This window comes from Puma concolor, chromosome C2 (assembly GCF_028749965.1).
Source record: "Puma concolor isolate L17-30 chromosome C2, mPumCon1.1.hap2, whole genome shotgun sequence".
Lineage (NCBI taxonomy): Eukaryota > Metazoa > Chordata > Mammalia > Carnivora > Felidae > Puma > Puma concolor.
The window spans coordinates 87,883,998-87,911,551 of record NC_141675.1 but is presented as its reverse complement, the minus strand read 5'-3'; the positions used below and the strand labels follow the sequence as shown (position 1 = coordinate 87,911,551).

The 27,554-nt window shown below is 43.5% G+C and overlaps 2 protein-coding genes across 3 annotated transcripts in view; one reads left to right on the top strand and one right to left on the bottom strand.

Annotated features, from left to right (window-relative positions):
• The first annotated feature begins 893 nt into the window (after window positions 1-893).
• SLC51A (solute carrier family 51 member A) lies at window positions 894-21,281 on the top strand. The gene is made up of 9 exons (XM_025913838.2): window positions 894-1,141; window positions 1,744-1,838; window positions 15,103-15,257; window positions 16,189-16,262; window positions 16,688-16,846; window positions 17,402-17,513; window positions 17,808-17,954; window positions 20,263-20,368; window positions 20,902-21,281. Exons 1-9 carry the CDS (start codon window positions 1,104-1,106, stop codon window positions 21,108-21,110), a joined length of 1,095 nt encoding a protein of 364 aa, XP_025769623.1. The 5' UTR covers window positions 894-1,103; the 3' UTR covers window positions 21,111-21,281.
• A 1,047-nt stretch (window positions 21,282-22,328) lies between these two features.
• The window catches only part of PCYT1A (phosphate cytidylyltransferase 1A, choline), a 51,338-nt gene continuing 46,112 nt past the window's right edge, over window positions 22,329-27,554 (bottom strand). For both annotated transcript variants that reach the window (XM_086675117.1, XM_025913342.2), the window contains exons 8-9: window positions 27,341-27,529; window positions 22,329-26,471 (exon numbers count right to left, since the gene is read on the bottom strand). In XM_086675117.1, coding sequence (XP_086531243.1) covers window positions 26,265-26,471; window positions 27,341-27,529 — 396 coding nt within the window. In that variant the 3' untranslated portion in view covers window positions 22,329-26,264. The remainder of the gene's footprint in view (window positions 26,472-27,340; window positions 27,530-27,554) is intronic.

The window sequence follows — 27,554 nt, the reverse complement described above, 5'->3', positions numbered from 1 at the left end:
GTTCTGTTCTTTTTTTTTTTTTAATGTTTATTTATTTTTGAGAGACAGCAAGCAGGGGAGGGGCAGAGAGAGAGACACACATACAGGCTCCAGGCTCCGAGGTGTCAGCACAGAGCCCGACGCAGGGCTCAAACTCACAAACCATGAGATCATGACCTGAGCTGAAGTCAGACGCTTAACCACTGAGCCACCCAGGCTCCCCAGTCATGTAAGCAGTTCTAAAGAGCACTTAGGATGTATTAGACCCTATTCGGGGAACCTAAGGGTACTATGCTTGGATTCAAATACTTTTAAATCTACTTGGAGAGGGAAGAGAACATAGTTCTCTAATCAATACAATAGTTCAGAAAACATATCATTTGGCACAGCTTTTCAGAATGTATCAAATTTCTCAGAAATCTAACTCAGCAACTCTGCCTCTGTACCTTTGCTGCATCTTGGGCTGCTGTTTGGCCGAATACACCCATCGTCAACATGAGCTGGGCTGAGCTTTGGGAAACCCACATGGGCCTCGTCTGGCTTTTCCAGCTCATCCTTCCTTCTGCCTGCCAGGCCAACGGTGCCAGCACAGCACAGTCCCGGAATTGGCCCTGACTCTCCCATCTCTAGGGGACCAGAGACTGAGTTCCAGACAGGTCCTGGGAGAAAGGGGGCTGCCGACCAGTAGTATTGCAGGGAGGATACAGAACTTTACTCCTATCATCACCCTAGAAGACTCCTTAGAGGAGGTGTAGGATGAGGGTTGGTAGGCAGCAAAGGGTGGCTAAAGGGATCTGTGGGAGGGAGGAAGGAAGGACCACACCTAGAGAGAGGGAGGAGTCAGGAACGAGGGGGGGGCGGGGAGGGAAACTTAGCCAGTCAAAAGGATCAAATTCCTCCAGGGTGAACTCTGAGATAGGTTCTAGGGATTTGCGGCACGGAAAGCCCGAGTAAAGGGAGTCAGAGACGAAGACTCTGTCACTCCACCTACACGTGGCCCAGGTCCTCTGAGAGAGTCCAGCAGGCAGCAGAACCAGCGGGAGCCGCCTCCTTCAGGGCCCCCACCTTCCTGCCCCTTCTTGCCCCTCAGTGCCTGCTGGAAAGCCAGACAGGGGGAGAAGACGATGGAGCCAGACAGGACTCAGATAAAACTTGACCCCAGGTGAGTGAGGGCAGCAGGCCCAGAGCCAGGAGCCAGTTGCTAAGCCGTGGAGGCCCCTATCTCATTGGACTGTCCCTCCCTCCCTCTTAGGTCCTTTGGCTCCCAGGACACAGAATGAGGCAGACTAATAATGGTTTGGCTGTCTCCAAGGTCCTGTGGGTTTGGGCCAGTGTGTGATCTTTCAGAGCCTTGGTTTTGTCCCTCGACTGGGAAGAGAAAAGTCTCAGAGGTAGGGGCTGTGAAGGGCATGCACAGAGCCCCATCCAGCTGTGGACTCACCCCTGGTGCTAAGGGTCCACTCTTTCTGTGAGACTCTGCCCTTTCTCTATTGTCAGCCACTGGACTGCTGCCCCAGTGGAAGTGAAGAGAGTGAACTGTGGGCCCTTTGGGCACCTAGGCCAATCCTGCCCCTGGCCTAGGCGGCACCTGCCTTACACACTAGCCTGGGCCAATTTCCTCTAAGAATCAGGGCGCCAAGGGGAAATGTACAAGCAGCCCAAACTCAGGAGTGTTTGAGGGAGTGTGAAATAATTGATGTTCCTTCTGGTCCCTCCCCACCTCCCCAATCCTCATATTCTGAATGTAGGTTGGTGTCTCTACAGGTACACGGCAGATCTTCTGGAGGTGCTGAAAACTAATTTCAGCATCCCCTCTGCCTGCTTCTCTCTCGCTCCCACTGCTGCCCAACTTCTGAGAGGTAAGTCAAGGCCCCTCCCCAGAGAGAACCGAAAGGAGGACATGAGCACCCCGGCAGGAAGCTGGGACAGCTGAGGGAAGCTGAAGACAGGTGGTCCTGAGCTGGCCAGCCTGGAGAGTATCTACATATCGTGGTTAAGGCCTTGGGGAAGAACAACCCCTTAAGGAGCCAATAGGCCAAAAGAAGGGCATGACCACCTAGCCAGGGAGATACAGCTGCATGTTGGGCCTCCCACAAACCCCAACCTCAAAGCTCATTCAAGTTGGGGACGCTGGCTTGGAGCGTTTTTCAAATCCCAGAGCCATCCAGGGAATCGAGATGGTGCCTAAATGATGCAAGACCCAACAAATCCCCTAGGGGACTGTATAAGAGCCGCTTTGGGAAAGGGTCTGCATCATTCTAGAGGGGTGGTTATTATGAATAATGTTCTTAACACTTAGGGGAACCTGTACAAATACTCTGACGGTGTTGGACAACTAGATCTTATACTGAATCGCTTTTGAATGTGAAAAGCCATTTATTTCCTGGCCACCTAAAATATGACAACCAGATGACCCTAGCACCGTTATAGCAAATGTGGCTCCCGTCCATATTTTATTTTGTCTTCCTACGGCATGATTAACCACCTCTCAGACTTTCATGAATAGGAGTCTGTGTCTCTATGGAATCCTTACTGTTTTTTCCCCAGCCTCCTTCTTGATGTCGTCACCTCAGTGCATAGACTTTCCGAACAACAGGATGTGGTCAGTGTGGATCAGAAGGCAGACACGGGCATGTGCTTGGACAAAGCTCAGCCTTGTTTCAGAGCAAATGACAACTGCCGGGGTGTCCAGAGAGGCTCTGCAGCTGCTGTGGGGTTTGTGCCAGTAGGTAGCTGCTGCATCCGGCTCCAGGAACCTCTTGTTCAGAGTGCAGCTCTTCCCTTAGATGAGCAGTTGTCAACCAGAGGCAATTTTGTCCCCCAGGGAACTTCTCGCAATGTCTAGAGACAGTTCATTTGCCACAGCTAGAGGGTGCTATTGGCACCTGGTGGGGAGAGGCCAAGGATGCTGCCCTGAATACAAAGGAAAGCCCCCCACAACAAGGAGTTGTCTTGGCCAAAGTGTCAATAGCGCTGAGGTTGAGAAACCCTGCCTCACACAGTAAAAATCGATCTCACCTGGCTTTGCCGCGGAATGTGCGAATGGGAGCACCAAGGATGTTCAAAGTAGGGAGACCATACTGGGTCCGGTAGTCTTGCGAGCTGCCTGTTTGGGGGGGGGGGGCGTGGAATGTCGGAACGGGTAAGCAAACTGGAGCGTGGAGAGCAGGCAGTGGGCACTGCTGAGGTGGTGGTGGAGGCAGAATGAGCAGGCAGATTCTCCACACACGGAGGAGCTTGATCTGGCAGGATTCCAGGTCGCTGGTGAGGAGGCAGAGGACAACTGAGAGGGCTGGACAGGTGAGGTGGGGCCTGATGAGCGGCAGGCAGAGAAGTTGTACTTTATCCTGTGGAGAGAAGGAGCCGGTGAGGGCTCTAGACTGGGAGAGGCTAGAGAGTGCTTCAAGGTAATTAATCAGTAATCAGGATGGACTTCAGGGAAGAAGAGCCTTGAGAAGCAGGGGCATAAATTGGAGGTTATTGCCCCAGCCCAGCATGAGGAACAAGAGTCTGAGCCAGAACGGTGTCAGGGAAAGGAAGGGAAGTTTGGAAGACAAAGGTTATCTAAAGAAAGAGCAGGCAATCTGGTCAATACCGATACAAGGTGAGCGAAGGAAAAAGAGACCGTGACGGAAGTGAAGGAAAAAGAGACCTGGGGAGCTGGGCAGGGTGATGACATGACACTGAGAGTCAGGAAGCCAGGAAGAGGCACCCACTGAGGATGTGGCAAGAACCCTTCCTCCTCTGTTAGTAAACCGTTGCTCCTTAAATTCAATGCCATTTAAGAAAAAGCTATTTTGGAAGAACTGTGGAACCTTTCAGTAATCTGGGTTTTTTTAATGTTTATTCATTTATTTTTGAGAGAGAGAGAGAGAGAGAACACAAGCAGGGGAGGAGGCGGGGGACACGGAATCTGAAGCAGGCTCCAGGCTCCGAGCTGTCAGCACAGAGCCTGATGGGGGGCACAAACTCACGAGCTGTGAGATCATGACCTGAGACGAAGTTGGACGCTTAACCGAATGAGCCACCCAGGTGCCCCCAAAAATCTGTTTTTGAAATGCCTGTGATATGATTGCAATTGTAATCCCTACAGGATTTTTTTTTTAATGGGCTGATCCAAACATTTGTGTGAAAGAGTGAAGGGCCAAGAAAAGCCAAGACAATTTTGAAAAAATGCGAGGAGCGTACCTGCCCTCCCAGGGATTAAGGTTTACAAGAAGACTAAGCCATGAGGCAGTAAGTGCAAGGGTCCAAACAAGTGGAAAATGGAACAGAACAGAATGCCCAGAAAGAGAGCCCACTGGGGAATGTGCTCTATGACAGGACATTACACACCTCAGCGGACAGAATGGACTCTTCAGGAAGTCACCTGGACTATGTATCTGTCCCTATTGCAATATAGCTCCAAAGTATCTTCAATCACACGGCTTAAATACCTAAATGTAAAATGCAAACTTTTTTACAAAAGAAAGTACAGAAAGGTATCTTTATGATCGGGAGTAGAGAATTTCTTAAATAAAACACAAAAAAGCACAAATGATCATGGAGATTGGCTACATAAACAAATAAACAAACAAACTTCTATATAACTATAAACACTATAAACAATGCTAAAAGCCAAACCATAGACTGGGAGAAGATATTTTCAAGCCCTAACCAACAAGGGATAAGTAGTCAGTATAAGAAAAATTACCCAATAAAAGTTGTGTAAAATATGTGAACAGATAGTTCATAGCGGAAGAAACACTAATGACCAATAAATATACAAAAAGATATTCTATTTTGTTAGGATTTAAGGAGCCCTGAATTAAACAATGGCACGTCATTTGACTACAATGAATTTGAGGTAACAGTGAGCACTCGTGGGCCGCTGGTGGGAGTATAATGGGGACAACCACTGTGGAGACTGATTCGCTCTCTAGAGCACTGAAGATGCTCATCTCCTCCAGCCCAGAAATTCTGATTTTAGATGTATGCATAAAGGAACTGTCCTAGGGGCACCTGCATGGCTCAGTCTGTTGAGCATCCCACTCTTGATTTCAGCTCAGGTCATGATCCCAGGGTCTTCGGATCAAGCCCTGCATTGGGCTCTGCCTTGAGTATGGAGCCTGTTTGGAATTCTATTTCCCTTTGCCCCTCTCCCTGGCTCACTCTCTCTCTCTCTGTCTCTCTCTCTAAAAATAATAAATAAATAAATAAATAAATAAATAAATAAATAAAATAAGGGAACTCTCCTATATGTGCTAAGGAGACATGTCCAAGAGTACATATTGAAGCATTTGTTTATCATATGAGAATAATATCATGAAAATAATGTTGTGTGGAAAAAAGCATTTTGCAGGATGATGCCATTTATATAGATTTTTTATTAATTAATTAATTAATTTATTTATTTATTTATTAAGTGGGTTTCACACCCAGTGTGGAGCCCAACACAGAGCTTGAACTCACAACTCTGAGATCAAGACCTGAGCTGAGATCAAGAGTGGGAAGCTTAATCAACTGAACCACCCAGGCACCGCCATACAGATTTTTTTAAATACAAAGCAATATAGTATGTTGAATATGCACATATGTTGTGAAAAACTAAAACGTAAATGAAAAAGATATACACTAATTTCAGAACAGTAGTTAGCTCTGAGAGGTGAGGTATGGAAGGGAAAATGATCCAGGGGGGTGTGTACAGGGGCCTTCAGATACATCTGTAATGTTTTTTTTTCTAAAAATAACTTTTGAGGCAAAATTGGCAATATTGTAACACTCTTTAAAATGGGTTATGGGTATATTCATGTTTGCTCTATTCTCTTTATTTTTGAAATTTTTGTAATTTATTAAATTATTTTAATTTATAAAAAATCATTTTTGACAGGCTGTGATGAGGTGTTCGTTTTAAAAGTATAAAATTTTATTATACTATAAAATTATACTATTGTAGTAATATAATATGTATGCACTTTAACCAGGGTGTTTTTTAAAGCTACTTTTTATTGAACAAATACTACATGCCAGGTGCTGTGCTAAGAGGTTAATGAGAGAATGAATAACCTGTCCAAGGTCAAGAGCAAGTAGTAAGTGGAATTTTTCTCTGAACTCTGATTCCAGAGACTGTGTTCTTAACTTCCATGAAAACAAAATGCAAAGATGAAAATAACTTTTGGTTAGGAACTAGCTGGAATTATGGATCATACTCTTCCAAAATTTTAATGTCCTTATATCGTTTTCATTATTTAAAAAAAAAAAGTAATCTTCACTATTTCAGAGACAGTGGGACATTTGCTAGTTGCTAAAGGTATAATTGTATTCAAAATGGCCAGTTAGACAAGCATTTCCCACAGTGTGTCCCTTGGAGGACTAATCTCAAGTAGTGCTTCATGAACACAGAATCTACAAAAATAAGTTTTGTAAAATCTGTATTCTATAACCTCCAGTAGGAAATTAACAGTGTAAATCAGATTAAAAAGTTGAGTATGGGAAGAAACAGGTTTAATTTTGTTTAAGGCATTTCCACAAATCCTTTGGCCATAGAACAGTTTTGTCCCATAATATCTGTTAAGATGTGAAAAAATAAGATCGGAGACGATCTTCAAAGAAGATATATGAGTTTCATGGAGAGCAGGAGCTCTCTTTCTTAGCTTTTGTGCTGCGGCAGTGGATACAAGAGCCTGCACATGGCACAAGTATGAGAAAGAATATAAAGTGCCAAAGCCAGCAGTTAGAAGAGATTGCAAAAGCATTTGGGTACTGAACAGTCAGAATATGCCCCCAACCCACCTTCATAAACTGAAACAACTTTTTAGGGTTACATTTGATTATTTATAGCACTCCACATTCCTTCCCATAGTCATGTGAACACACACCAAGAGTCAATGTGGGCCTAGCCAGAAACCCCTGGATTGAAATCCCAGCCCCATAACTTCCAGGTTGTGTGACCATGGCCAAGGTGCTTGACTCTCTAAGCCTGGTTTCCTGGAAAAGGCTATAAAATGGGGATGATCCATAGGAATTCTCATGGGGTTATTTCTTTCATTCAACAAATAGCCACAGTTGCTGTTCCAGGCACTTAGAGATGGAACAGAGAACAAACAAGCTTGACAAAGTCCCTGCCTTCTTGGAGTTTACACAGTTGGGGGAGGGGCGCAGGAGAAGGCAGCAGAAAATAGGCAAGTAAATAAATATGTAAATAACTTCACCGTGAGAGGCAGATGGGGACAATAGCAGGCTCAGAGAAGGCTGGCTGAGAAGGGGCATTTGAGCGGAGAGCTCATGGAGGAGAAGCCAGCCACTGGCAATTCAGGGAGAAAAGCTGAATGGGCAGAAACCAAGTGCTACCAAGTTCTGGAGGTGAGCACAGCTTCTATGGCTATCGGGAGGCTGAAGGAGGGGTAGGGAAATCCCAAACCTCAATAAACAGAGAAGAGTTGAGCTGGTGTTTGAGATTGGAAAACACAGGGTGTGGGAGAGGATGAGGGATCAGTGCCCGAGACCTAGGGACAGAGGTCAGGAAGCGGGACCGTGGTTCTGGGCGTCAAGGTGGGGCAAATTTTCAAGGAGGAGGGAGCAGTCAAGACAGTTAAGACTGGGAAAATTAAAAAAAAAAAAAAGTGGTTGGGGGGCGGGCGGTGCATCAGGGTGGCTCAAGTGGTTAAGGGCTGACTTCGGCTCAGGTCATGGTCTCATTTATGACCATGGTTCGTGGCCAGATTCCTGAGTTTGAGCTCTGCTTCAGGGTCTGTGCTGACAGTTCAGAGCCTGGAGCCTGCTTTGGAATTTGTGTCTCCCCTTCTCTCTGCACCTCCCTAGTGTATTATCTGTCTCTGTCTCTGTCTGTCTCTCAAAAATAAATAAACAAAAAAAAAAAAAAGAAGAAGAAGAAGAAGACAGTGAAGACTGGGAAGGGCTTTGGCCTTGAATGGCTTTTGAAAGGGCTCTCCCCGAGCTGGTGAGGACAAGGTCAAGGAGGGGTGGGGAACTCAGGCCCTGAGCGACCTCCAGCAGTGACTTACCTTTCCAACAACGGACATGAGTTTTTAGAAATCTACTGAATTAATTTTGGTATCAGCCTATCTGGACTTTATCTTTTGTGAGTATTTTTTTTTTAACATAAATATTTCCGTTGTAAAAAATAATTCAGATTCAGTAAATCTGAAAATCCAGAAAAGTAGAAGGAGGAAGAGCCATCTATACTCCCACCACTCAGAGACAGGCACTGCAAATACCTTGGTGTTAGTTACCCCCCCCTTTTTTTTTTTAATGTTTTATTTATTTTTGTGAAAGAGATAGAGAGAGAGATCACAAGCGGGGGAAGGAAAGAGAGAGAGGGAGACACAGAATCCAAAGCAGGCTCCAGGCTCTGTTGGAACTGTCAGCACGGAGCCCCACATGGGGCTGGAGGAACAGTGAGGTCATGACCTGAGCCAAGGTTGGCCACTTAACCAGCTGCGCCACCCAGGCCCCCCCAGTGTTAGTTCCTTTTTCCATGCTTTTATTTAGCATTAGTTGAAATCATGCCATACCTCCAATCTTATGTCCTGTTTTTAGAAGCATGACATCATATGAGTTTTTTCACATTATTATATATTTGACAAAATGTGCCCTTTTAAAAAAACATAGTTTTGTTATAAAATACAGATTTGTGGGGCGCCTGGGTGGCGCAGTCGGTTAAGCGTCCGACTTCAGCCAGGTCACGATCTCGCAGTCCGTGAGTTCGAGCCCCGCGTCAGGCTCTGGGCTGATGGCTCGGAGCCTGGAGCCTGTTTCCGATTCTGTGTCTCCCTCTCTCTCTGCCCCTCCCCCGTTCATGCTCTGTCTCTCTCTGTCCCAAAAATAAATAAACGTTGAAAAAAAAAAAAAATTTAAAAAAAAAAAATAAAATAAAATAAAATAAAATAAAATAAAATACAGATTTGTTATTGAATAATTGAAAACGATAGAAAAGAAGGGAAAAATCACCTATTCTTGTCACCCAAAGACAGCATATTTAGTATTTTCTTTTAATATTTCTAGGCATTTTTCTGTGAAATGATTTTTTAATGTTTTTATTTTATCAATGTAGTATGTGAACATGGTTAAAATTTCTAATAATACACAAGAGCTGCTAATGCAAATCAATCAGTTCTCTGCTCTATCCATTCTCATTTCTAGTCTTCCTCCTTTTTTAGCTAATGGTTCTTCTGGTAGTTACCTTCCGATCACCCATATGTGCACACCATTGTTTCCCGGAGGATCAATTTTGGGCATCATCTGTGGCTGCCTCTACGATACATAAGGCTTCAGCACACACAGCACGGAACTTCTCCCATTCTCTCCATACAATTATGTTAATATTTTTGGTTGGTTATCTTTATAGATTTACTATCCATTTAGTTTATTTCTTATTCTGCCAACCAGGGCAGTATTTCTTGGTTTTCCATTTTGTGAGATAAAGATATTAGTGCCCCACTCTTTCTTCCAACTCTTTTCTACCTTTCTCTCCCCAAACATGGTTATAATTTTACTGGGCTAATTTTGCAATCTTCTTTGCTGACATAAGATTTTTTTAGGTATAAGTTACATATAGTAAAGGATAATGATCTCAAGTATGTAATATGATGCATTTTTACTTATGTGTAAATCTGTGAAACCAGCATCTCGGTCAAGAAAATGGAACCTTCCAGCATCCAGTAGGGTCTTTCGTGCTCCCTCCTTAGTTCATATGCCTTCTAATACCACTATTCTTTTTTCTTTTTAATTTTTTAAAAATGATTTTATCTTTGAGAGAGAGAGACAGAGCACTACTTGGGGAGGGGCAGAGAGAGAGGGAGACACAGAATCCAAAGCAGGCTCAGGGTCTGAGCTGTCAGCACAGAGCCCAGTGCAGGGTTAGAACTCACGAACAGCGAGATCATGACCTAAGCTAAAGTTGGACACAGCCGACTGAGCCACCCAGGCGCCCGCCTGAGACCACTATTCTAACCTCTACCTCCTCTATGGATCATTTTTCCCTATTCCTCAATTTATATAAACAGACAGTTTATCAAACAGTATGTACTCTTGTGTCTGGCTTCCTTCCCTCACCATTATGTTTTTAAGATTGATCCATTCTGTTGCCTGTTTATTCTTTTTAATTGCTGTGTGATATTCTATTATGGGAATGAATCACAATTTACAATTGACCTTTGAACAACATGAGTTTGAACTGCATGGGTGCACTTAACACAAGGATTTTTTCTTTTTAAGTTTATTTATTTTGAGAGAGAGAGAGAGATAGAGAGCCAGGGAGGGGTAAAGAGGGAGGGAGAGAGAGAGAGAAAGAGAGAGAGAGAATCCCAAGCAGGCCCTGCACTGTCAGCGCAGAGCCCGATGTGGGGCTCAAACTTAAGAACCATGAGATCATGACCTGAGCCGAAACCAAGAGTAGGATGCTTAACCAACTGAGCCACCCGGGCGCCCTTATGAGTATTTTTTTCAATAAATGTATGTATAGTAGTGCATATATATTTTTTCTTCCTTATGATTTTCTTCATAACATTTTCTTTTCTCTAGGTTACTTTATTGTAAGAATACAGAATGTAACACACATAACATACAAAATAAGTGTTAATTAACTATGTTATCAGTAAGGCTTCTGGTCAACCGTAGGCTATTAGTAGTTAAGTTTTGGGGAAGGCAAAAATTATACGCAGATTTTCAACTGTGCGTTGTTCAAGGATCAACTGTATTTATTTGTATTCTTGTTGAATCAATATGAGCTATTTCCAGTTTGGGCCATTATGAATAATGCTGCTCTGAGCATTCTTCTGGTGATTATAAGCACTCATTTCTATTGAATAGGTGTCCAGAAGTGGAATTTCTGTGTCATAGGGTAGATGTATGTTTAGCTTAAAGGCATACTACCAACTGCTTTCCAAAGTCATTGTGCCACTCCCAGCTGAAATATATGAGAGTTCCATTTTTTCCTTATCCTCATCAGCACTTGGAATCATGAGTCCTTTTAATTTTAGCCCTGTTGGTGGGTATATAATGGCATCTCGCATTTGTATTACCCTGATGACTGTTGACATTTAGCGCCTTTTATGCTTCTCAAACATTGAGGTACTTTTTTTCGTGAAGTAACTGTTTAGGTCTTTTTTTTTTTTTCTTCATTTAAAAACATTGTGTTGTCTTTTTCTTACTGATAGGAATTCTTTATATATTACAGATACAAGTCTTTTGTTGGATATCTGTATTGCAAGTAGCTTCCCTCAGTCTGAGATTGTCTTTTCATTCTCCTAATGGTTTCTTTCGACAAATAAAAATGTTTAATTTTAAGAAAGTCCAATTTATCGATTTTTAAACTTATGGGTAGTGCTTTTGTGTCCTATTTTAAAAGATCTTTGCCTAGCTCAAAGTCATGAAGATTACGTCTCTGTTTTCCTCTAAAAACTTTATTGTTTTAACTATCACATTTAGGTGTTTTTGTATGATATGAAAGAGCAGTCAGTGTTCTTTTTTATCCCCCAAAGGATATCCAGATAACCCAGAATTCTTTCTCAAAAAAAACCCACTCTTTTCCCCATGAATTGTAGTGGAAATTTTGTCGTAAATCAGATAACCATATATGTGGGGTCTGTTAATGCATTTTTTTTTGTTTTTTTTTTTGAGTGTTAATAAGTTATTACTCTTCTCAAGAATTATTACATATTCTTTACAAAGATTTTTTTTATGGCACAAATTTTTCAGACCTTGATAATTAATATTCAGTTAGGTACTTTATTTAATAATTCCAATATTGTTGGGCACTTGAGTTGTTTATAACTTGGGGCTATTAGTCAATATATTATAAACATTATCTTTTAATAGAACAAAAATAATATATCACAGTTATTTTGCTCTTATCTGACGACTAAGCAGATTGACTCTTTTCCCACATGTCCTGAACTGTGTTAATATCTTTTTCCATTTATTTGCAAGTGTCCTGTTTTTGTTATCAGTTCTCTTTATCTAATAAAGATCTTAAACTTGAGTACACATTTATTAAAAAGCTTTTTCCCTCAGTCTGTTTGCTGTCTATTTCTTTTAAACATTTAGAAAGAAGTTTACACACTTTATATTAAATTTGACCATCATTCTCTTTGTGATTTCTCAGATTACTCCTAAGCTTAAGAAGGTTTTCCCTCTCCAAAATCTTCATGAAAATACAATTCTCTCTCTTTTTTTTCTCTCAATTTTTCCTGTTTGATTTTTTTTTTTGTTTCTTTTTTTTTTTTTTTTTTTAACTTACATCCAAATTCGTTAGCATATAGTGCAACAATGATTTCAGGAGTAGATTCCTTAGTGCCCCTTACCCATTTAGCCCATCCCCCTTCCACAACCCCTCCAGTGGCCCTCAGTTTGTTCTCCATATTTATGAGTCTCTTCTGTTTTGTCCCCCTCCCTGTTTTTATACTATTTTTGTTTCTCTTCCCTTATGTTCATCTGTTTTGTCTCTTAAAGTCCTTATATGTGTGAAGTTATATGATTTTTGTCTTTCTCTGACTGACTAATTTCACTTAGCATAATACCCTCCAGTTCCATCCACGTAGTTGCAAATGGCAAGATTTCATTCTTTTTGATTGCCGAATAATACTCCATTGTATATATATAGCACATCTTCTTTATCCATTCATCCATCGATGGACCTTTGGGCTCTTTCCATACTTTGGCTATTGTTGATAGTGCTGCTATAAACATGGGGGTGCATGTGTCCCTTCGAAACAGCACTCCTGTATCCCGTGGATAAATGCCTAGTAGTGCAATTGCTGGGTCGTAGGGTATTTCCATTTTTAGTTTTTTGAGGAACCTCCGTACTGTTTTCCAGAGTGGTTGCACCAGCTTGCATTCCCAATCCTGTTTGATTTTTAAAGACATCCCTTTAATCTATCTAGAATTATCATGACATATGACAGACTTAATGGGTATCTCCATGAGTGTTTGAAGTACTCATTTTTGTTGTAAAGGGTAAAATCATATTTAAAAATCCTCTGATGTTTATATTTTAAAAGTTTTGAAGAGGAGAAGGTAAAGTCTTTTTAGTAAAGGACTGCAACGAGTTTTTTAATGTCCAAACCTTGCAGGGCCTTCTGGAACAGTATCCAGAGAGATAACTGAGAAAGAGGCAGCAGAGCTAAACAGTAACAGCAAAGTCAAGCCACTAGTTGAGTCACTTAGTATCCTGACTAAGCGGAGGTGGGTAGAGGAAGGGCTGGGTAGGAGGACAGAAAAATAGCAAAACCCTGTCTTTTATGGCCTGTGATAGAAAAAGTTTACTACTGACTTTACAAGTCCAGCTCGGGAGCTAGAGTCTAAGGGCCGCCTCCCCCATGCAGGTCCTCTGGATTGGTCATTCGACCTAACTGTGGTCAGAGGTGAAGGGCCTCTTCTGGATAAAGCAACAGAGAGAAAAACGTGTGCCCTAAAATAAGAGCAACCAGGATCAGCGTGGTATTTTTTGACAGATTCATCCTTGTCCTGGTTGCTCCTTGTGGTGGCACCAGGCATGGCTGGTCCAGATGACGACTCAAGCTTTTACTGTGGTGTGGCCTCCTTCTTCCCTGCTTTGGTTTCATCTCTCTGAGCTGACCTCAGTCATCAAAACATAGGGTGGACCAGCCAATGTCTTCCTCCTACTTTACTCCCAATGCACTGGGACAACAGACTGGGCTCTGGCAGTCTTCTTTTCCCCCTTCTTCCTCTCATCAAGACAGGTGGTGGGAAAGAGGGTCAACCAACTAGGGAAGAGACTTAAGATAAATGAGGGTCAAGGCTTAGTCACCAAAAGACAGAACCCTTTCTTTAAAACTAATTGTTGCCCTGATGAATCACATAGTCAGAAACACGTATCGTGCTGAAAGTGGTTTTTCCTGTTAGCAAAAGTGAAGCCGGAGGAGTTTCACCAGTGTTTGTCAAAATGTTTGTTATTCTCTGACCATTATCAGGTGAGCTTGTTGAAAATGCAGATTTCTGGGTCCATCCCAGATCTATTAAAGCAGCATCTCTGAGGGTGGGACCCAGACATCTAATTTTTTTTTTTATTTTTTTTTAAATTTTTATTATTTTTTATTTTTTAAATTTTTTTTTCAACGTTTATTTATTTTTGGGACAGAGAGAGACAGAGCATGAACGGGGGAGGGGCAGAGAGAGAGGGAGACACAGAATCGGAAACAGGCTCCAGGCTCTGAGCCATCAGCCCAGAGCCTGACGCGGGGCTCGAACTCACGGACCGCGAGATCGTGACCTGGCTGAAGTCGGACGCTTAACCGACTGCGCCACCCAGGCGCCCCCAGACATCTAATTTTTAAAAAAAATTTTTTTAACATTTATTTTTGAGACAGAGAGAGACAGAGTATGAACGGGGGAGGGTCAGAGAGAGAGGGAGACACAGAATCGGAAACAGGCTCCAGGCTCCGAGCTGTCAGCACAGAGCCCGACGCAGGGCTCGAACTCACAGACCGCGAGATCATGACCTGAGCCGAAGTCGGCCGCTTAACCGACTGAGCCACCCAGGTGCCCCCAGACATCTAATTTTTAACAACGCCTCAAATGACTGCAAGAAACACTAAAGAGAGCTACTGGACCACATTTAAGACTAATTATGAGGCCAACACGAGCCAAATGTCCTTGGGGTCTTTACTTGTATCCATTTCTCTTTTGTTAAATTCCCATCCTAACGTCCCAGTTTCGTGACATAATTTTGAAATCAAATTTAAACGGCTCTAAAATATATACCATTCATTACATTCTGCTTTAATTATAATGTTAATTGGTCCATGTTTGCTAACATGACACCGTTTACTGGAAGTAGTAAAGTTGAATAGGCCCTGCCAACCTCCTAATTCAAAATTTTTGCTCGTTATGTAAAAACTTGTTTGGTGTCTATATCCTGGTTGAGGTAAGCCTTACCATACCTAGAATCATCTGGTCTAGTCTCCCATCCATTCAGAAGAATGACTACTTTTTAGCTACATGCTAAGGTCTAAGAAAATGCCATTCTTCTGCATGGGTGGAAGCCTAGACCAGATAATTCTAGATATGGTAAAGCAATTTAGATCCAAGTGAGAAAGCCCACACCTCCTGCCCCTCATCCCTGGTCTTTAGTTAACAAGAGTCTGCCTTCTCTTTCTACTTTAGCCTTGGGCCCTGCAGAAATTGCCCTCACAGTCATTATGACTCTGCTTGCCCTGGGCTCGGTCACCATCTTCGTGGAGGATGCTGTCTACCTGTACAAGAACACCCGTTGCCCCATCAAGAGGAGGACTTTGCTCTGGAGCAGCTCTGCACCCACGGTGAGGGCCTTGTAGCTGCCCTTTGGGAGGGACTAAACAAGAGACAGGAACCGTTCTGGGAATTCCTCTAAACTCAGCATTTCAAGCCAGCAAAGGGTTGCCTGCCTCTACCCACTTAGGATGGGGGTTTGTAATGCGATCTCCATTTGCAGTCAGGACACCCTGCCTGGGTCAACAGGCAGTGGGACACAGCTTGAATTCTTGAGCTCTTTGAATTCTCAGAGGCAGCTAGAGAAACTGCTCACCCCACCAGCAGCCCCACTCACTACCTCCCCACCGCAGTATCATTGTTAAAAGCAAGCTTCCTTCCTACACAGGCAAGCAGTGGTTCCTCAGACGGGAGGGAGGCAAAGAATTTTCTTTCCCATGGGGACAACTCAACTCTATCCTTGCATTATAGACCTTTATAACCCACTCTGGTAGCCATTGTATAGGTCTCTGACTTGTTCCTAGGCCATAAGATTAGACTTCCGTTTCCTTGTGGTAAGGTCTGTGTGTGTGTGTCTGGAGCGGAGAATGGAGCCCTTGAGGTCCTTTTCTAGCAGATGACACCTGCCTGGGCCATCTCGAGTCATCAGAGATGCTCTAGTAACATGTGGCATTGAAAAGGAAGGGCTGGATCTTGATCCAGTTCCTCCCAAGGATGAACTCGCCTACTCCTACTCCGGGGATATGGGATGAGATAGTCTTCAAAATGACATTTTGACTTACAGTGCCCAGCTGTCTCTAACCCTAGATATAGAAGGAACTGACTACTAAATTAAAAAGAAAAATTAGTTGATTTGATTGTTCTTCCAGATGGCCACTTTTGAGTAATGCTGCCTCATGTGTTCGGGTTTTGCTTCCTTGAGCTTTTGCCACAAAAATTTGAGAGGGTGAGCACAAAGACTCCCTTCTTGCCCCAACCAGCTTCTTGCTTGCCTTCAAGCAGGTCGTGTCTGTGTTCTGCTGTTTTGGTCTCTGGATCCCTCGTTCCCTCATGCTTGTAGAAATGGCCATAACTTCGTGAGTGTCCTGCCCCACCCCCAGCTCTGAGGTGGGTACCCTTTTGCTCCCCGCTCACCCAGGACTCCAGAGTCTGCATCTTCTTTTATCCCCTATCCCTTCCATAAATCCCTGCAAATCAATTGATCATGAGTCTAGCCCCTTTCAACTTGTGCTAATCCGGGTCTCTTGAACTTCTGGTTCTCTTCATCTTCAGTCACCATTTTGTTCACATAGGCTCAAATTCCCCTCTTCCTCCACCCCTGGACCCTGTCCTCTCCCTCTTGCTGGCTCACACATTCCAAATGCCTGGTCCCTACTGGACCCCCTCAGTGAGCCCCACCTCTCCTTCACCCTTTGCAGTCTATATGTCTTTGGCAGCAAAGGGGTATCCCCTTACCTGGCCACCTCCCCCTCTGTGAAGCTCACCTCTACTCCCACTCCAGGTTTTACTCAGTATGCTTTTATCTGCTGATGCTGGTCATGGTGGAAGGCTTTGGTGGGAAGGAGGCAGTAATAAGGACACTGAAGGACACTCCGATGATGGTCCACACTGGCCCCTGCTGCTGCTGCTGCCCCTGCTGCCCCCCACTCATGCTCACCAGGTAAGGTGGGAGGGAGAGGCAGAACTGAGGAACAGGTTAGCCTCTCTCTTCACTCTCACAAGAGTCTCTGTGGCTCCCTCAGCCCTGCTTCAAGCCTCTTGGAATCAGGTTTGTATGGGACAGAGCCAGTGGCGAAAGCGCGGGCATCCCGCAGCCAGCACCCACACATTAGGCACCCACCCAGGGGTGAGGGGAGCAGAGGAAGGAGAACTCCAGTTTCCATCACTTAGGCTCACTGCTGCCCACACACTTTACCACACTGGACTTTGGGCTACTTACTTGTCTCTTATGCCCATTTTGGTTAAAGAGGTTGGGGTCAACTTTCTGATAGTCCTTGCTCAAAGGGCAGCATTCTGGTCAGATGAGTGGGAGGCAAGAAGAAGGTTCCCAGTGCTCTCGACATTCTGGCTTCTTCCTACGTCCCCATCCATTTAGCCATTTTGGTGTCTATTATGACAGACAAGCTTCAGCCCAGGATCCCAGTGAGGGAGCTGGAAGGTCTTCTTGAGGTGGACACTTTATGGGTTCATGTTCCCAACCCTCTTCTTCCTTTAGGAAGAAGCTTCAGCTGCTGATGTTGGGCCCATTCCAGTATGCCTTCTTCAAGATAACACTGAGCCTGGCGGGCCTGTTTCTCATCCCTGATGGCATCTATGACCCAGCAGATGTAAGCCAGGAGTAAGGGGCAGCAAACTCTAAGACTCAGTTCCTCTGAGCTCTAAAAGGAATAGCTGGAGCCAACATCCCCTGATCCAGGGCTCCACAGACAGGGTAGTCCCGGCAACAGTGTGGCCATAGAAAAGGTAGAGGCTTGGACTCTGGTGGGGAGAGGAGAGTGGAATAGGCCAAGGCTTTGGGGCTTTTTATTTATTTTTTATTACCTTTCCCACCATGGAAGAGGAGAAATAGAAGGAGAAAAGGACTTGCCTTCCTCACTGACTACTTTCTGATCTGCCACCAGATTTCTGAGGAGAGCATAGCTCTGTGGATCAACACTCTCCTCGGTGTGTCCACCCTGCTGGCCCTCTGGTCCCTGGCCATCCTTTTCCGTCAAGCCAAGCTGCACTTGGGCGAGCAGAATATAGGAGGCAAATTTGTTCTGTTCCAGGTAACTAGAATTGGGGTTAGGAGGTGAGACTAATAAAGGCAAAAAGCGGGTCCGGGAATCTTGTTAAGCCTAGGTTTCCGGTGAGATCTGGAAAAGGATCCCTGCCCCTTCCCAGTTTTTGCTTTTCCTGTGCTGTAATAGTTTCCTAGCGCTGCCCTAACAGAATATCACAAACTGAGCGGCTTAAAACAACAGAAATGTATCGTCTCATAGTTCTGGAGGCTAGAAGTCCAAAATCAACGTGTCAGCCAGGCCACGTTCCCTCTGAAATCTACAAGGGAGAATTCTTCCTTGACGCCTCCTAACTTCTGGTGCTTTACCAGCAATCCCCGGCTTGCAGCTGCATCACTGATTTTGCCTCCGTTATGACATGGCACGTGTCAGGGTCTTGTGTCTCTTTTCCTCTTCTTAGAAAGACAACAGGATATTGGAATAAGGACCCACCCTACTCCAGCACGTCCTCATCTTAACTGATTACATCTAACTACACCAGAACAATGATGCTCTTTCCAAATAAGATCATATTCTGAGGTCCTGGGGGTTAGGACTTCAACATATCATTTTAGGGGACCCATTTCAACTTGTAACAGATGTATTACCAACCTTGAATTCTTCTACTTTTTCTTTTTTCTTTTCTTTTCTACCCAATACTTCCTAAAACTCTGTAACCCACCACCACCACTAGCTTCGGCACTATCATAGTTATGAACTACCTACACCACATGCTAGGCACTTTTCGTACATTACATTTGAATTTGCACAACAATCTTTGGAGTCATTATTATTTCTATTTTACAAAGGAGGAAACCGCGACCCAGAGATATTATTGGGCTTCCCCCGAGGCACATATGTATGGGGCTAAAATTTAAACTTAGATCTGACTCCCAAATCCACCCTCCTTCTCATTACATTGTCTCTTCACCTTCACACCTCTTCTGAAAATTCTCTGCAAAGCACATTCGTTCACTTTTTACACTTTCCATTCTCTTAAGCCCAGATAACTTCCACCAAATACAATGACTTTAAATTTTTTTATTGTTTTTTTTTTTTTCATTTATTTTTGAGAGAGACAGAGTACAAGCGGGGGAGGGGGCAGAGAGAGAGGGAGACACAGAATCTGTAGCAGGCTCATTCTCTGAGCTGTCAGCACAGAGCCAGACGAGGGGCTCAAACTCACAAACTGTGAGATCATGACCTGAGCCAAAGTCAGACACTTAACTGACTGAGCCACCCAGGCGCCCATAAATACAATGACTTTTAATCCAATCTTGTTTTCCTTCTCTCCCCATTCTTTCTGTCTCCTTGCTAGGCCCTTCTTCTACTCCCAAGGCATAGTGACTGCTTTGTAGTCAACAGAGTGATTTCACATAAATTCTCATTTGATCTAAGCAGATGCCTGCAAAATGTGAATTTCCAGGCACATAAGAGGTAGAATTGGAGAGGCCGGAAGAGCCTGAAATGGAGTCAGGGACTGAAAGGGCAGAAAGGATCTGGGCCCCGGAAGCACTTAGGGTCACGCCACAGGGTCAAGGCCCTATGATTGCCGAGCCTGCCTGTGATTATTGTGGGACATGCTGAGTCTGTCTTTAAAAAGATGACATTTCATAAAAGTGCAGTCAGGGAGGGCAAGTACTAAGGCAAATGGTGTTGCTGGAGCCTCTGGACAGAGATATTCTTTTTCTTTTTTTTTTTCTCTTATTGTATTAAAATATACATAACATACGATTTGGCATTTTAACCATTTTTAAATGTGCAGTTCGGTGGCATTAATTACGTTCACATTGTGGTGCAGTCATTATTAGCACCATCCATTTCCAGAACTTTTTCATCTTCCACACAGAAACTCTGTACCCGCTGAACATTAATTCCCCATTTCCCGTGCTGCCCAGCCCCAGGCATGGCAGAGATTTTTCAAAGGGCACCTTCATGGCTAATTGTCCATCATTCTAGGAGCAGGGATCTCAGATACTTGAGCCAGATGGAAATAGTCTCCTCTAACCATCCATCCTTTTCATCCATCGAGTGCTTGTTAGTATCTGTGGCTGAAATGGGGAAATAAACACGAACCCCCAATCAGTTCTTGTTTCTTGTCTCAAACATTCATAAAATATTGGATAGAAGATTGTAATTTGCCTAAAGATCAAAACGCCACAAAATTTTACTCGGGTGAGTTTCAACCCTCTGCAACTGCACAGATCTAAAGGTCAGCCGAGCACGCAGTGGAAGAGCAAGCACAGCGGTGGGCCAGCGGGCCGCAGTGCCACTGCCACTGGGCCCAGCCTGCCCTTGTCTCTCCTCTGGTCCACAGGTGCTCCTCATCCTGACCGCCCTGCAGCCATCCATCTTCTCAGTCTTGGCCAACAGTGGGCAGATTGCTTGTTCACCTCCCTTTTCCTCTAAAGTCAGGTCTCAAGGTGAGCACACAGGGATTCCTCTCCCATTCTGGGATGGGCGAGAAGGGAGGGCCAGGGAAGAGCGGACCTTAGAACAGAGGTTGGGCCATCCTGGTTTCTATGCAGAATACTCAGAAATGGATCTCCCAGAAATCCTAGTGAGGCTTTCAGGAGAGAGTGACTTTTCTGACCACACAGAGGAGAGCTATAATCCCAAAGCTTGAGGCCAGCCCTGGTGGCCGACCCAGGAAGCCATGAGCTCAATTGTTAGCTCCTGGGAGAGGAATGGCTGTGGTTTGGAAGAAGGTCAAACTGATACAACACACACAAAAAAGGGTTTAATGTTAGCTTCAGACTGCAGAAGGTAGAGAGCCAAGTTCTGGTTCTGGCTCTACCATTCATCTGGTACGTTATTTACGACAACTTAATATCTCTAGGCTTGGTTTGAGGATAAACTGGAGAAAGTGTTGCTGAACTCATATGCCAGGGCTGCTAGGGGGATACCACCTCCACCATTTAGCATAACCTACATTATATTTCACTCTACACTGCAGTGATGAATTGCCACCTTCTCATACTGGAGACTTTTGTAATGACTGTGCTGACACGCATGTACTACCGAAGGAAAGATAACAAGGTTGGATATGAGCCTTTCCCTTCCCCAGACCTGGATTTGACTTCAAAGCCTGAGGTGGACGGTTTGGACAGTGAGCCTGTACATATTAAACGGGCACAAGATTTCCTCACTATCCCTCAACCTTGACCAAATGGGGATGGATTCCATCATCAGCACAAGCTGGCAGATTACATTTGACTATAGGAATGAAGGAGAATTATGGAGTAGGATGCAATTATTTTGGATCTTGCCTGGAGAAGGTATTTCAGGTTTTATAATAAACAAACAGGATAGAGTTTAAAACTCTGTAACTGGGTACATCGCCTCTGTGGGTGACACTATTAGCCCTTGAAGCTTGTATATTGAAAGGTCACTCCGAGTTTTCCTAAAGCCAGTGAAAAGGAGGAAAGTATATGGTAGTTTGCCTAGTATAAGAACAGGAGTAGAACTGAACCAGGCACCCCTATGTTTATTGCAGCATTATTTACAATAACCAAGACTTGGAAGCAACGTAAGTGTCTATCAATAGATGAATGGATAAGGAAAGTATGGTGTGTGCATGTGTCTGTGTGTGTGTATATATATATATATATATATATATATATATATGGAATATTACATGGCCATAAAAAAGGATGAGATCATGCCATTTGAGACAACATGGATGGGTCTACAGGGTATTATGCTAAGTGAAATAAATCAGACTGAAAAAGATAAATACCATACAATTCCACTCATAAATGGAATAAAAAAATAAATAAACGAAAAGCAGAATTGGAACTATAAATACAAACAACAAATTGATGGTTGTCAGAGGGGAGGGGGTGGGAGGTTGGACAAAATGGGTAAAGGGGACTGGGAGATACAGGCCTCCAGTTGTGGAATGAGTAAGTCACAGGAATAAAAAGCAGAGCATAAGGAATATATAGTTAATGATATTGTGGTGAGCACAGTATAATGTATAAACTTGTCAAATCACTAAGTTGTACACCTGAAATTAATGTAACATTGTGTGTCAACTAAAAAGACAAAAAAGAACTCAACCAGGCAAAATAGTACAAACCCAGTGTCCAATAAACCAGGCTTCTGAAGAAGAGATGGAAGCCTGATGGATTCTGAATGACAGATGTGCCATTAGGGCACTGAGGACATTAGACCTCATAGATTTGGACCAGCCTCCCTTTGTGGGACAATAGCTTCTGTGCAAAGCTGAAAAAGGATTTTCCTAATAATATGGTCATGGGACAACTTTGAGGAGACAAATCAGGATGCAAAGGCAAAGAAATTGAGAGCATAGGCAAAAGCCCCAAATATATAACACATGTTACACATATGTATACCAGGTCAAAAACACAGGAAATGGAATATTAGGTAAAACCACTTTGCCTTTATTTGGCTAAATGACAAAGGCCAAAATAACTCTGAACAAATTAGTAACACTCACATAGGAAAACAATATACTGAACACCGATTGAGGAAACGTCCTGTGGGTTGCTGGCACTGGGGATGAGGCTAACATTCATGCCAAGGCCAGCATTTCTTCCCAACATGCCTTTTTCTTTTCAGCATCCTCAATATAGGACAACCCAACTGATCGAGTCTCTGTGTTTAAAACAGTCGGTGCCCCCTAAAAAGGGTGGGAAAACCCTCTTTAAACCTAAAGGGACACAACCTGAGTCATCCTAGTGTTAAACCTAGCACTTTTGTTCTCTACCCCAATCTGAGTATTAACATAAAACTTTGGCAGACAGAAAATCTTTCATTCTTTTAAAGAAAATTAACATTTAATAATATAATCCCAAGGACATGTTCTACTTATTTGGAAAAATAGAAGCTAGGGACCACTCTTTATCTCATGACAATCTATTCTATGAGAGAAAACAAGAACAATCATTGTATGACTTTGCAAAATACAACCTTTAAAAATACTTATATTGGTAAGCTTAAAAAAAATACCATTAGTTAAAAACATTATTAAGGGAGTATTTTTTCCTACCTGTATTAGTTCAACTTCTGGTGAAAGTGTGTGATGACAGAAAAGGTAGAAGCTATGGCTTTTAGGGAATTAAAGAGAAGCAGCAAAATATAATTGATTTGGAAAGATTTTTGACATGAGATCTAGAACAGAGTCGAAAAGGCAATCGGCTCCAGAAAAACAGAAGCTACCCACAAACCAAGATAATCTGGCGAAGCAAAAGCACTGTGAAGAAACACTGTAGAGGGACCATCCAGAAGCTGCTTGACCAGCTGTGTGGTCACAAGTAAAAGAAGAATCTAACTCAGGTGCCGGGTTATCGGCAATCAGAAAAAGTCAACAGTTCTCTTGACCTCCTTCATGTTTTTTCTCATTTAGGATCTTCAGCCTCCTCATATCCCCACCCTTCTTACCTAACTAAGCCTCAGCAAAATAATGGTCTTTGGCTCTAGCTATCAGAAACAGCCACAGTAGTACGAACGATCCATTTCTGTTCCTCGAAAGTTTCAATCTCTGTTCCTCAGTGCTCCTGAGTCTAGTGTAGGAAAAGAGCAAACTTTCTGCCCAGCCATCTCAAGATAACTGCTGGAAGCACCTCCTCGGCACCAACTCCTGAGCATCTGTCTCCATTCTTCGGTCTTACGCACTGCGCTCTGAAGCCAACCAACTTTTAAGGCTCTCCCATCTCTGCTACATTTGGCCTATTGCTTTGTGTGTGGGATTCAGGGAAACAGCTAATTAGAAACTAATATTACCAGTTAATATTAAAATTAATATTCAAAGATTTACAGATCACAGGCATGGTCATGGTAGGCAAACAACTAACTTCATTGAATTAGGCACAATCAAATAATGCATCATCCCAACAGCTTCCTCCCTCCACCCATCCTTGTCCAGCACTTAGGATCACATTTATCCCAAAGAAGCAAATATGCCACACCATAAAAGATTTTGCTTAAAGTCACAATTATTTGAAGATGCACTGGTGTTAGGAGACTGAGACTGTAGTCTTGTCAAAAGGGGCGAGAGGGCTTTCCAAGAACACGTGCATATGCTGGCCCTGGTAGTCTCACAGAGCTTCCCAGCACAGCTGTTATATTCTAAGAGCAGGGAATGTGAAAAAGAGCCCACTGATAGAGCAGAGGAAGAGGTCCCAGGCAGTATGCTTGAGAGGACTGACTGCAGGGAGGAAAACCACATTCTGAGCATCTTCCTTGCCAAATACATTTGGCTAATGTGTACTTTGAGGGAACACATAGGTGAGCCTCAGTAATGACTTCGTCATGTTTCTATACCAGGGAGAATAATAGGCAAGTTCCCAAAGAAGGAAGACTGAAGCAGAAAAGTTAAAATATGTGATCCTATGAAGCTGGCTAATGCAGGAAAACAGTAACTTGAACTGTTTCAAAAGAAGGATTCGAAGCCAAAGCTCAAGTAAACCAGATTTGATAGCACAAATAGCACTTCATGAGAAGAGTCAGAAATGCAGTTTTCATAGGCCGTCACGACAACAAGAGATTTCCCTCTCTTTGTGTCTCTACTCTGCCTCTCTGCATGATCAGAATTTTAGGAACCAAGGTAGTCCTGCTGCACAGGCAGGCAGTGATTCTAGCCTCTGATCCTCAGGCAGAAGAGCAGGTTTTATCACAAAGTATTTAGAGAGGAGACTATGAGATGCTCACAGCCCTAGCACAGGGGCAAGGAAAGATAAAATGTGGTTTTCTAACACTGAAAACATCAAAATTCCACCCCCACAAGGGGTATTTATGAGTGACAGGGTGGGGCCTGGACATAAGCAGTTTTCCCCTGAACCCAGCTACAGGACTATTGAAGATGACAGTCTGCTAGGTCATGTAGCTGTAGAATGCTAGAGGTTTCAAATGAGCTCACACTCAACTGCAAGTGTTAAGCTTCAGCATCTCTGATGGGAAATATAAGTGGTGAATCCCCGTGGGCAACCTAACGGGAAGTGGCACCATAACCAGCAGGCACATGGGGAGAAGAGAGAGAACCTACCATACTCTTGTAATGTGAACCCATGCTTTGTGGCCTGCTGGAGGGGCAGGGGAGGGAAGTCCCCACCAGCTGCAACTCTCGGAGGAAAAGGAACACTACCTGGAGCACTAGTTCCAGTCAAGAACTTTAAGAAACAAACAAACAAACAAACAAACAAACAAACATAAACCCCACAACTTTCTTAAGAGGTGCAGAGTTCAAGATAAGGCTTCAGAAAGGGGGGTGTTTCCTTACGCTTCTGTGTTTAAATTCTGTGCAAAATTTCTCCAAATATTCAGTATGGCTTTGAGCAACATGGATTAACAGATCATGTTCAAACTGCAGACATTTACAAAGTACCCTTTGCAAAAAGCTAGGTAATAAGCATTGAAATAGGAGTATCAGGGCCAGGGACTTACTCCTGTCTGGGAAAATTAACCTGAATCGACCCCGTATAGGATTCAGTAGTGCCCCACTCCCCTCCTCAATCACAATAAACCTGAAAGCGTTCCTTCTTTCAAAGGTAGACTGCAGGAATGAGATTGATCAGAGCTCCCAAATAACTGGGCAACAGAGTTTTCTGGGAAGATGAACACAGCAGGAAAACCGCAGACGATGCCATGTGGTCTGGTTCCATCCCCATCAGTGTCTTCCATGGACCCCATTGGGTCCAATACGAAACTCCTCAGGGAGTAAGAAAAGTTAGGCTCAGATCTCCTTCTTCTCAAGCCACATTGACACATGTGCCAGCAGTACATTTAGGTGATTTGTGGCTGAGCTTACTCAGCTTTTAGCTTTTTTTTTTTTTTTAAGGACTCCAAAATTATGCTATTTGCCCCTCCCCATGAAATCACTCATAAGCAGGTCATTGCTTGAAGGACTTGGCAAGCCACTCTGCCTCAGAACAGAAGGCAACACTATAGTGTATCAGGAAGAAAAGGCCTCTGGGTAATACACCACTTCCTTGTGCCCACTCCTCAGGGGCAAAAAATCAGTTTTACTTATAACATTTGAAAGACTGATTTTTAAAAAATTACTAAAAATGACAATTTGGTGTCAAGATCACATGAACATAAACAGTAAAGCAAAGTCTGTAAAGAGGGAATATGGATGCAGAACAGGCTTCTAAGGTGTACTCAGCCTCCTTCTTGGTGTGAATGGGTGACGCCTCTTGGAGGATGGGCTGATCCCATCCTAGGTCCTCCTGCCCCAACTTTCTTTCTTTTGTAGCTGTCCTTAGGTTTAGTGTTGGGATCACAATTTGGAATTCAACCGAGAGCTTCCAAAGGTTATGGGACAGAGGGAAGGGAGAGGAAAGGAGGGATGAAAACTTAGTCTTCTTCGTCCTCACTGATGTCATAGGTTGCAGCCTTGTGCCTGGAGAGGTTTGCTGGGGAGGACGGCGGGGAAGTCTTGCCAGAGAAGGGCCATCGGAAAGACGGGGAGGGGGAGCGTTCCCGAGTGGGGCTGCTGCTGGGACTCTGCTTTGGACTGATGGCCTGCAGCATCCGGCCTTTCCCCTCTTTCAGCATATGTTTCTGGGGAGACCAAAAGGTAAAATTAGAAGAAACCTATTCATCCTACTAAATCACCACTGGAGGATCTGCGACTTCAAATTATCACAAGTGCCCTGTGCAATGTCATAAGTAATTGAATAAGCTAGGGGAGGGACACAGCTATAAGTTTAAGTAATTTCCTCCCTAAAGTAGTCCACGCTATGCAACTTATCTAAGGGCTCCCACATGCTATCACTCAATCCTTGACTTCTATGTCAAAGGAATTCTTAAATGGCTACTTGGTCTGCATTCCAGGCTCCAGGCAAAAACAAAGGAACTAACTCAGACAAAAGCGTACCTATTCTAGTTGTAGAGCTCTCTGAAAAGGAAATTCTATATTCTCCCTGAATAATCTATTCTGGTATCAAACAGTCTCACAGTTAGATCCTTCCCGATATCCGAGGGCTTACTTGCTAAATTGCTACACTTCACCTTCTATTTGGCTTGAAAAGACCTTGCTACTCCTCAAGGGCAGAATTCTCACCTCACCCAGCAATTCTGCAGCAGCTCTTTGTAGTGGAGGCAGCTTTCTTTGTACTATTCTTTGTTCTTTCCTTTCCTTTTATTGAAAACTATAGTGTAGAAGTAAGCTGGGCAAGGTTACTTACTTATCACCAGATTTGGACAAAGAGATGGCAAAATTATTTAGGAGAATATATAACTTCTTTCTATGAACATTTTAAAGAACTTTTTGGGGATAGTCAAAAGATAGTTCTGCCCAATACAGGGACAAATTAGATAACTACTTAATGTTGATATCTCTTTCTATAATTCTGTAATTCTTTCCACAGCATGAGAATTCCCTATATTTTCCTGAAATTCCCTAAACTGTCCATCAGGAAAGAACATACCAGTGCTCCTTCTGGACCAAACATTTCCAGGAAACTTCCAATGAATTCTCGGGATTTCTCCTCCCATTTCTGAATGAGGTCAATGCTTTTTTCTTCAACCTTCTGAACAAATTCTTTTGACTTCTCCTCCACATCTTTCACTTTCTTCTTTACTTTGTCAACCCGCTCCTGTAAGTGGTATTTCTTCTCCTAAGTAAAGAAATAATTGTTTTGA

Bases quoted from the DNA above. Each gene is read 5' to 3' on its own strand.
- SLC51A (XM_025913838.2), top strand. From the start codon at position 1,104: ATGGAGCCAGACAGGACTCAGATAAAACTTGACCCCAG. The intron at 16,263-16,687 runs GTGAGTGTCCTG...CTCCCACTCCAG, and splicing joins GTAGAAATGGCCATAACTTC to GTTTTACTCAGTATGCTTTT. The intron at 20,369-20,901 runs GTGAGCACACAG...TCTACACTGCAG, and splicing joins CTCTAAAGTCAGGTCTCAAG to TGATGAATTGCCACCTTCTC.